Raw genomic sequence first — 11,393 nt, forward strand, 5'->3', positions numbered from 1 at the left:
AGCAATATAGTAATGAAAGCAGTCAGGTATTTTAGATTGAATGTGTGCAGCTCAAAGACTTTCCAGCCACTTGTGCTCATCCAGCGGAAGAATTCTGTGAGTCATTCCACACAATTCTAGCACCGGTCATTTATTACGGCATGCTTGCTCAGTAAATGTTCCTTATGTACATTGACTAGCCTCTAAATGCTGGAATCACCAGCCTGCCACCCACAGGCATCACATTGGTGGGCCTTACAATTTGGGGGGGGGGGTTCGGAAACAGCAGGCCCTTCCTTCAGCCATAGGGGGGATTTTCTGAATTATGTAGGTAATTCAGAAATTACTTGGACAGAGAGGGAGAGATGTATGTGTGGTCTGTTTGCATGTGTGGTCTGTGTGTGAGAGGCAGCAAGGTGTGTGTGGCTATGTCAATGTGAAGTTATAGAATGTGTGTGTGTGCATGTGTGTGAGAGAGAGTGTCCCATAGTCTGTATGGGTGTGGTGAGTGTATTCCTGTGCTCTGTGCGCAAGAGTGGGTGTGGTATGCCTACCTTGTATATTTTTCCTGGTCCTGGGGAATGCTCTCTGTTGGTAAACAGCAACAACAGCAGCAGCAGCAGCAGTATTGTGTGTCATGGAGATGTGTCAATATTGTGTGATCTCCACAATCAGGACACAGGTGACTTCCCACAGCAAGCATGAGGTTGTCAGGAGGGGGTAGATATAACAGCTACCACCAACACTTTCTCGAAATTGGAAATGTGTTTGCTGGTCCAATAAGGTTTGCAACTCCTGACCTAAATGTATGGCTTTAGAATAACAGCGGTGCTTGCACTATCCCATTCCAACATCTTTAGATTCCCCTTTGTCCCTTCTATTCAGTGTGCTTCGCTAGCTGCAAAAAACCGGCAGAGGATTTTTTCTTAGCAACAAAAACCAGAGTGGTTTATCAAAATGTTTTGAGGATGGAAGTGAAGACTGAGAGTTTCAAGAGAGAGCTCTAGAACAACAACCACCTGTTTAATTTTATCTTATTTACCTCTCAAAGATCTCAGTAAGGATTTTGTTCTCAGTTGTACAGTAGTACCTCGGGTTACATACGCTTCAGGTTACAGACTCTTCAGGTTACAGACTCCGCTAACCCAGAAATAGTACCTTGGGCTAAGAACTTTGCTTCAGGATGAGAACAGAAATGGCGCAGCAGCAGCGTGGCGGCAGCGGGAGGCCCCATTAGCTAAAGTGGTGCTTCAGGTTAAGAACTGTTTCAGGTTAAGAACGGACCTCCGGAATGAATTAAGTTCTTAACCCGAGATACCACTGTATTTCAAAAAGCCATTATTATTATTATTATTATTATTATTATTATTATTATTAGCTCATTAAGCTTGGTTTTCTTCCACTGTAACCTAAAGTCTACTGAGCCTTTTGTCGGTAAAGATTTGGGGGTCTTTTAAAGTGTTTATAAAAGAGAAGTTGCATACAGTGTTGTTTTGTTGGAAGGTTTTAAGTGGTGTTAAAGACCAAACTACATTTTCAGCTGCCAACTAGAATGCTTAATTTATCTTTATGTGTTCTCTGACTGAGTAACAGATATCACAGCCTGATCTCCTGTGGCCTGTTGCACTGGAAGCAAAGTGTTCAAGGCCACTTCTGTTCGTAAATGTTTGTAATGTTGTTGGGCCAGTGCCATGAGCAGGTATCTAGCTGCTGTTGTGCCACGAAGGCTCCTTCCAGCACCATCTTTGGCACAAATGGTGCTACACAGGACTCTTGCCCAATGCCATACAGAGCAACCAGGTGCAATCAAGATCCTTTCTCCCTCTTCTGCCAGCAATCATCATAAGCGTAATTTAATGACATATGGAGATTCATAAAACAGTAAATCTTCCACACCTCCCATAAGCAACATCTTCTGTCATAGTGAAATCATTTATAGCGTTGGAGTATTAAGTGTTGGTGGTTTCTGTTTCTCTCTGGGCTTTGTTTATTTACTAAATCCAAACTTCACTGGTCAAAATGCTTAGTGCTATGTATTTCCTTCAGGCCATTCCCACACATCAGAACGCCTAAAAATCAACTGCCCTCCAATAGTTATTAATGATTTCAACTGATTTAAAGTTTAAGATCATAAGAAGAGCCTGCTGGATCAGGCCAAGGGCCCGTCTAGTCAAGCATCTTGTTCTCACAGTGGCTGGAAGTTTGCCTGTGGGAAACCAGCAAGCAGGATTTGAGCACAAGAGCCCTCTCGCCACTGGCACAAGAGCCAGTGTGGTGTAGTGGTTAAGAGCGGTGGACTCCTAATCTGGTGAACCGGGTTCAATTCCCCGCTCCTCCACACGCAGCTGCTGGGTGACCTTGGGCCAGTCACACTTCTCTGAAGTCTCTCAGCCCCACTCACCTCACAGAGTGTTTGTTGTGGGGGAGGAAGGGAAAGGAGAATGTTAGCCGCTTTGAGACTCCTTCGGGTAGTGATAAAGCGGGATATCAAATCCAAACTCTTCTTCTTCTTCCTGCAGTTTCCAGAAACTGGAATTAAATTAAATCATTTAAGCTGGTCTTGTTGATTTAAGTTTTAGTACTAAATGTTGCTTTTCTTGGGCCCTTCCATAGATGCATATATTTGAAAGTAACTGTTCAGCACAGTGTAAAATTTCCCCATCAATGCCTAAAAGGTTGGAGCAAACATTCCATTGACCTCTTGTTCCAATCAGGCACAAGATTAAGCAGCCATAAAGTGAAGCAGGCTGAATTAATTAGCATGCCTGAAAATTGAGCAGCATATCTGTTGATTCAACAGGGGTATTATTATTTTTTTTGAAAAAGAAAGCTTTCTGTCTTACGCTTTCACAGAGAGTGACATGTGGTATATGCAGTTAGAAATAGCTTTCTGTCTATTAGGTTATAAATATGATTTCTTTCCATTTATGTTCCCAATATTATTAAGAACATACCGTATTTTTCGCCCTATAGGACGCACCGTCCCATAAGGCGCAGCTAGTTTTTTGGGGGGGGAAATAAAGGGGAAAAAATATTTTCCCCCCCAGGCACGGGGTTGGGGAAGCTCGAGCCTCCCTCGACCCCAGCCCCCAAACAGGCAGCTCTCTGCAAGCCGTGGGAGCCCAGCGCTGGCTCCCGCTGCTTGCAGAGAGGTTCGCGAAGCCTGGACGCGCTGAGCTCAGCGCGCGCAGGCTTCAGCATGCAGGCAGCTCTCCGCAAGCAGCGGGAGCGCTCCCGCTGCTTGCGAAGAGGTCCGCGAAGCCTGGACGCGCTGAGCTCAGCGTGCGCAGGCTTCAGCATGCAGGCAGCTCTCCGCAAGCAGCGGGAGCGCTCCCGCTGCTTGCGGAGAGGTCCGAGAAGCCTGGACGCGCTGAGCTCAGCGTGCGCAGGCTTCAGCATGCAGGCAACTCTCCGCAAGCAGCGGGAGCGCTCCCGCTGCTTGCGGAGAGGTCCGCAAAGCCTGCATTCGCCCCATAGGACGCACACACATTTCCCTTTCATTTTTGGAGGGGAAAAAGTGCGTCCTATAGGGCGAAAAATACGGTAATTATATTTTGAAAACAGCTCTTCAGTTTGCTGAATGGCAGCAAGAAAGTATGACCTCTGAAAAGTGTAAATTGCCTACATTGCCAACATAGTATTGCAAACCTTAATTTTACTCTGATGTCATGAGTTAGTCCAGGAGGCCATCCCAGGATAGCAGCAGAGTCAGTGTGGCTTTGCCAGCAATTGGCATTAATTATATATTTAAAGTTATTTATATACCATTCATGAAAGATAGCTGCAAAGTTATTGTTGCAGTTTGCAGTTTTAAATAAAGCAACACATCATTAAATCTGGGCAAAAAGACAGGAAAATATATAATTTTCAATAATAATAATAATTTTGGAATAAGAAGACTACATAGCACAACAGATCCTTATGCATCCTTGGGGAGAATAATGTAGCTTTAAGATAGAAAATTAAATATAAAGATGAAATATTTAACCTATCTTGTTATCAGCCCTTATTACACAAATCCCCTTTGAGAAGAGTTAGTAAACTGCATACCCCAAGAAAATGTTTTTTAAAACTCATTAGGGAGTCTCACCTTTTGGAAAATACCTTTTCTGGTTGCCTGTATAAATCTCTTTATAACTCTCTTGCAGAAGGGTGAAGAAATAAGAAATCTGAAACACTACTGGTATACTTCTTGGCCAGATCAGAAGACTCCTGATCAAGCACCAGCCCTGTTGCAGCTGGTTCAGGAAGTGGAAGAGGCCATACAGTGTGCAGAAGAACAGAATGCTCCAATCATAGTTCACTGCAGGTAGCTTAATTATGCATTGTTAAACCACCATGAAGAGAGAGGAAAGAACATGGGAAGTTTTAAGGAAGTTGTCGTTGTGTTAAAGTAACCTTCTCTCGCAATGCTGATATAGAGAGTTCAGGTATCCGAAGAAGTGTGCATGCACACGAAAACTCATACCAATAACAAATTTAGTTGGTCTCTAAGGTGCTACTGGAAGGAATTTTTTTATTTTGTTTCGACTACGGCAGACCAACACGGCTACCTACCTGTAACTAGAGAGTACAGTTTCTGCATGATCCACCTCCTGTGAAGTTCTGCTTTTAACTACTGTTCTGTTAGCCTATGTCAGGTAAGGTAGTGAGGAAGCATCTCTTGCTTCTAATTTGGCACTGGAACTTCAAAGAGAATTCCCCCCCCCCAAAAAACCCCCAGAAGTATGGCCCCAGACGCGGGTGGCGCTGTGGGTAAAACCTCAGTGCCTAGGACTTGCCGATCGCATGATCGGCGGTTCGAATCCCCGCGGCGGGGTGCGCTCCCGTCGTTCGGTCCCAGCGCCTGCCAACCTAGCAGTTCGAAAGCATCTCCGGGTGCAAGTAGATAAATAGGGACCACTTACCAGCGGGAAGGTAAACGCTGGCCACATGGCCCGGAAGTGTCTGCGGACAGCGCTGGCTCCCGGCCTATAGAGTGAGATGAGCGCACAACCCTAGAGTCTGGCAAGACTGGCCCGTACGGGCAGGGGTACCTTTACCTTTATGGCCCCAGAAGCCTTTGTGATGTGAAAACCTTATACCGACATTTTCACTTGAGTTTGTGCTGGAAGTGACCTGACTCTTTTATTGTCCCCATCTGCTGTGCAGATGGAATGGAAAACAGCGTGGGTTGCTTAATTAACCATGCAATGTGGGGAAACAGTCAGTTTAAAAGGGGGGGGGAGAGAGATAGGCTCATTTAATTCTTTTTCCTAGGCTGGCAGTGACCCGGTTTCTGAGGTGAAGCTGCAGCCATTTCCCCCACCACAATTCTGCCACTCATTTTTTGTAATGACATCCAGGGCACACTGAAGGAGTTTGCAGGTGAATCAACATTATACACATGTGTGTGTGTGCACACACACACAGAGAGAGATAGGGAAAATTATGCAAATTTGACCTTCTCATATATCATTCTCTAGGTGGAGTCCTGGGGTCACATGGTACATTAAATTCATAGTGGACAGGAGTTCTCCTCCACTGTGAGAATTGCCCAGTTAGCATATGAACTGGATTCATATGAAGTGACTCATAGTCTCTGGGAAAGTCGCTTTTAATATTGAATGATCTATGTGCGTGAGGGAGAGGGAAGGAGAGAGAGATCAAGATCATCTTTATCCTAGTAAAAATTCATAGCTTTGTTCTTGGGCTTTCCTGGGCTTGTTCACAATAGAAAATGGCAGACTTGCTTTTTAAATAAAAATAAATACTAAAATAGATTTTGATTTTTTTATGAACATCATAAGAGCAGCCAAGCATGCGCGGAAAATGAGCAGAGATCAGCTATCCTAAACTATACATCGAAATGAAAGACTAGTTAGTGTTCTCATACAAAATAAATTCAGGTTCTGATAACATAAGTTCCTTTTTTTATATACCGCTGGACTTCGGCAGGCAGCAGGGAACATTCCTATTTTAAAGCAGATACCCTTTTTGATACGGTTACAGAAAGAGTCCATAATTGACCATATATAATGAACGATCATTTAATGTCATGACGCAAGATGGAGAAATTTTAAAACCAAATATGAGCATTCCTTGTACAAACTGGCCTAGGGGGGGAACCAATGAGATCCTGGTGGCCTTAAATGTACTGTGCTGTATCAGTGCACAAATATCAGTATGCCAAACCTCTTAAAGTAATCTTAAAAGTATATCTGCATAATACAGCAAAATCTGTTTTCTAAAACAGCTTTTTGCCAGAATTCTCAGTTTATCCCGTGTTCACAAGTGCTGTGTCAATGTATCTTAATAGAATGCTATTTTATCCAGACTCCTCGCTGTCCAGTTTTGATGGTCCTGTTGTCCAGTGCCCTTATCCCAGCCATTCAGATACATTTTGTAACTTGTTTAAATGAGGAAAGTACTGCTGCAAAATGCATGTAGCAACTGTCCTTAAAATAATACTCCATTATACAACATGCTTTGTCACTTTTGCTTCTCATTTTTCATTAAAATAATTTTAAAATAATAAATAGAATTTATCACTTGCTGCCACCCATAAATGCAATACAAGAACAACTCTGGTCAATAACCAAAGATTAACCTGAAGAACAATATTGTTGCAGTGTTATAGACCAGGGGATCTTTTATTTTATTTTGCTGGTGGTTGGTGGAAATCAAAACAAATCTTGTGTCCTGTATAAATCTCTATAGAGTTGGATGAAAAGACTGCCCACAAGTAGCATTTCTTTATTTCCCCCGAGGGCACAGCTGGTGGCCAAAATTATTTAAGTGACAATGAATGAAAATCCATTTGAGACCTGCAAATTGGGAAAAGCTCTTGGACTGAGGAGTAATTGTTATTTGCTGCTTCCATTATTTAAAGTGACATGTTGACATATCAGGCCTGACAGAAGCCAGATGGCTCACCTAACATCTGTCTGGCATTGCACCCTTTAACATTTTCCTCCAATCTATGTGGTAATCTTTCACTGAATATATATATGGCTGATGGTTAGAACATTATTTTCTGTCTTTTTCATTTCCTCAAATAAATGAGAACTGCTTATTCTGGACAAGGAAAACATCTTATTAAACTGTCTCTCTGCATACCAGATTCTCACAAACTCTCCTTATGGGGTACACAGAGGTTATGCCAACTGAGTTTCCACATATTCTGTAATGGTGGGGGCACAAACAAACACACACAGACACACCCCTTGCTTAATGGTTTAGGGCCAAATTAAATACATGTAAGATGCAAGTACACTCTGATTAACTGAGTCTTCTTATCTGTTACTGCTTTCTTCAAACCACACTTACCAAAGTAAAAAAAATCAGCTACTTAAAATTTGAAAACCTATCGCAGACCTAGGTATAGTTTCTGCCCACATTCTGGGCTGGCTGGCTGGCTGGCTTGCAGTGTTAAACCACAATTTACAATAAACTATGAACGCTTTAGGGATACAGGTGGCACTGTGGGTTAAACCACAGAGCCTAGGGCTTGCCGATCAGAAGGTCGGCGGTTCGAATCCCCGCAACGGGATGAGCTCCCATTGTTCAGTCCCTGCTCCTGCCAACCTAGCAGTTCAAAAGCATGTCAAAGTGCAAGTAGATTAATAGGTACCACTCCGGCAGGAAGGTAAACGGCGTTTACGTGCGCTGCTCTGGTTCGTCAGAAGTGGCTTGGTCATGCTGGCCACATGACCTGGAAGCTGTACGCTGGCTCCCTCGGCCAATAAAGCGAGATGAGCGCCGCAACCCCAGAGTCGGTCACAACTGGACCTAACGGTCAGGGGCCCCTTTACCTTTATGAACGCTTTTTTCTTCCCTTGCTGCTGACTGTGCCATGTGGGGGATGAAACAAGATAGAAGGCTTGTCCACATGTTCATCTGAACACAGACAGGTTCAAGCGCCCTCAACACACGTATAAGTGCAGGTGCTAAAGTGTACAATGGTTGATTTCTACAGCTCAGCTGTTTTGTACAAAGGTACACACACTATACTCGCCGATTGAATGTTACCAGTGAACATTCCTAGAGTCTGACTTGCCATGACACGTGATCATGCATGCAAACAAGCATGCAGCTTGTTTCTCTCCAGGGCTTTGTACATTTGGCAAGGGTACATCTGAAATACTAAGAGAATAATTGATGCTCTTTCTGAAGATTCCCACCTTCATTTTCTGTTCCTCTCTCTCTCTGGCCAGTGCAGGGATTGGTAGGACTGGCTGCTTTATCGCCACCAGCATTTGCTGCAAACAGTGGAAGAACGAGGGCGCAGTTGACATACTCAGAACAACCTGCCAGCTACGGCTAGACAGGTGAGAGAATCTTGTATTATTGTCTTTTTCACTTTTCCTTCAAAAACAAACTCTGGAGACTCAATGCTTTCTTCTTTTTTAGCATATGAACAGAGTTTGTCTCTTTGGGAAGTATTGCTCATTTATAACAGGGGTGGAGACCTGTGGTCTTCTAGGTGCCGTTGGATTATAAACCCCATCATCCCTGACCACTGTCCCATGTGGACTGGGGCTGATAGGAACTGGAGTACTGCAATATCTGTAGGGCTACAGGTTGCCCATCATTGTTGTTTAAAGAAAGTATTAGGGAATAGATACAAGGGCTGGGTTCATGGCTAATGTAAACCAAGGTTTATGAATCAACAATAAGCCATGGCTTACTAATGTGGCTTTGATAAAGCATGACTGAGCCACATGGCTGGGTTTGGACAATCAAATTAAATCATAGTTTATAAACCATGGTTTAGTATTTCATGTGAACCAGGTCTCCCCCCTTTTTTTTACATTCACTTTTAAGTCTTGCCTTTTGAAACGTTGAAACATTTTTACCATTTGATTTTATCTTTTTTTAAAAAAAATCTCTTTCTTGTTTTTATTCCATTGTAGTTAGTTAAAAAAAGAGGGTACATTACAATGACAAATTTGGATATTTCTGAGAAAAAATATTGGAAGCAGCCACACAAGATAAAAACGAAATTACAGACTATTAAGAATGTAATGAACGGTTTAAATGAGAATTAATTACATTTGTATTATTTACAAGTGACAGGTGTATTCAGAATGTCAGAAATACTGATTTGATGAGTTAAATATGTGATAAATTTCACTGAAATCACTGAAACGTAACCTCAGAGTAAAGTTGAACTGTTAAATAGATGAAATTAGATGGATTCACTGTTACCATGCAACGTGACCAGGGTGATGTTAGCAAAGTGGAATGTCAACTCAAACTTAGAATAAGCTTAACTGAATATGCAGGGAGAAACTTATAGCTTTGGGGGGGATATATATTTTATACAGATGTATAGATATGAATACAGATCCCATAAGGGCATTCCTATCTTCCAGTTGTAACATGAAAAGTTGGGGGGGGGGGGACGAGTGCACAACAATACTTCAGACATCACTCCTGTAGCTAGATTGCCATCTTGTGGTCATATGTAACCATTTCACCTGTACCAGGAAGGCTATAGAGCAGGCATAAGCAAACTCGGCCCTCCAGATGTTTTGGGACTACAGCTCTCATCATCCCTAGCTAACAGGACTAGTGGTCAGGGATGATGGGAACTGTAGTTCAACAACAGCTGGGGGGCCGAGTTTGCCTATGCCTGCTATAGAGATTGGATGAAAGGAAAGTTGATACATGCCTTCAACTTCAGTAACAGCTGAGAAGTACTGAAAGGACTGGGAACACAGTTGATCCAACACCAGTAGGTGGCGTATAAATAAATACTCGTCTAAATAAATAAGCAGGCTTGGAATCTACACCATATTTATCTCTTACTTTCCATGAACATTAAAAAGCATATCTTGCTGCTACACCCAAAAGCCAGGGTGAACCTCACCTGGCTCATCTGACTTCCAAAGAATGTAAAATTGTGGGCCGGATACCATATTCTGAATTTAAACATATCACAGAGAATGCATATAGCACTGACAGCAACAGCTCTTGTGCATCGTGAGGGCAAGTAGTCAGAGAGGAGCACTGGTTTTCGTTGATTAGGTTTCAGTTAGCTTCCCAAAAATGCAATCAGGCAGGCTGCTGGAACCTTCCATCTTACTGTGGCTATACCATGGCTGTCATTATTCTGACTGTATTGGCCAGGTGTAAATAGATTTGGGGAACCTGATTCAAAACCTTTTTGTTGTGCTTTGCATCAACAACTGCAGAATTAAACTCACTTTTTCCAAACAAAGTCTATGACCTAAAAGCAATTTCCTGTGATCTTTGGCATCTCTGTGATCCATTACCAGTGTGCTTATGCCAAGCAGATACAGTGAGATTAATGTTATATTTTGATAATGTTTTTGAGAAGCATTTAGCACAGATCCTAGACCTTAAAACTCTGGTATGTTTCCCCAGTGATCTTATATGCAACCCTATGAACTCAATACCATTACCAGTAGGAAGACTATTTAAAACCAGTAGACTTAGGATCAGTTTTATGTGTTTAGCTCCCCCCACCCCAATTTGTGCTGTATTATTTTTGTTAATAGTTTTGAGATACACAATGGATATCTGCTTCCAAATCTCCCCCCTCCCCCGCTTCTCTTCCCAGGGGAGGAATGATCCAGACCTGCGAACAGTATCAGTTTGTCCACCATGTCATGAGCTTATATGAAAAGCAGTTTTCTAGAGCAGCAGCAGAGGAATGAAGATACGTGAAAAATTGTTATGAAACAAACCAACAGAACTCTGGCCACAAATTGTATGTATTCTAGAGCTGAGAAGACACACGTGGGAATTTCAGAATAGAAGATATTTATTTATAAATATATATATAAATATATATAATATATATATAGTTTTACTTTCAAAATGCTTTATTTTGCATTTAAGAGCTAAGATACCGCTTTTCTTCAACTTGTGACAGGACATCATCTTCACACACCCCAAAAGGCCTATTTATACTGTAAATAAGATCAGTAGCTTCATTTATTACAAAATTTTAAAACATCATTGTCAGATTTGCTATTTTAAAAAACGAATTACAAAATTGCTACTAGATCCAAATACAGTGCAAAAGTCTTTGATAAATGTATTGCTTAAGTCTGTAGTGTATGTTTACTAAGCTTGAAAAGTAACTTTTTTGCCTTTTTTCTGATGGATTGTTTTTACATTTTAAACTACCGGATACTGTGTATATCATAAGACCTTCTGAGTCTGTGCATTAAAGGATTCAAATGGATTCATACTGAAATTATTTATGGTTCATGCCTGGTATGTTTTGAACAGTCCCTTCAAGATAGCTGTGGTATCAAAATGATGCAGAAAGAAGCTATTTAGAGTCAATTGGTTTTTCAGTCTGTATAGCATTCCTTAGTAATGGTGGGGGTGAGAGATTTGAAAGTTTCTCTTGGGGAGACTCAATGGGTAGAATTTGCTTTATGGTTCCAGTACCACCC

At 42.0% G+C, this 11,393-nt stretch overlaps 1 protein-coding gene across 11 annotated transcripts in view; it reads left to right on the forward strand.

Moving 5' to 3' along the window:
• Nucleotides 1-11,188, forward strand: part of PTPN5 (protein tyrosine phosphatase non-receptor type 5) — a 63,294-nt gene extending 52,106 nt beyond the window's left edge. For 10 of the 11 annotated variants that reach the window (XM_083426009.1, XM_083426001.1, XM_083426002.1 and 7 more), the window contains 3 exons: nt 4,128-4,288; nt 8,175-8,288; nt 10,547-11,188. In XM_083426009.1, the coding sequence (XP_083282135.1) occupies nt 4,128-4,288; nt 8,175-8,288; nt 10,547-10,643 (372 nt within the window). In that variant the 3' untranslated portion in view covers nt 10,644-11,188. The remainder of the gene's footprint in view (nt 1-4,127; nt 4,289-8,174; nt 8,289-10,546) is intronic. The other variant, XR_014507586.1, reaches the window with a different exon arrangement.
• Nucleotides 11,189-11,393: the final 205 nt, after the last annotated feature.

This window comes from Podarcis tiliguerta, assembly GCF_965153285.1.
Source record: "Podarcis tiliguerta genome assembly, chromosome: 1".
NCBI lineage: Eukaryota > Metazoa > Chordata > Lepidosauria > Squamata > Lacertidae > Podarcis > Podarcis tiliguerta.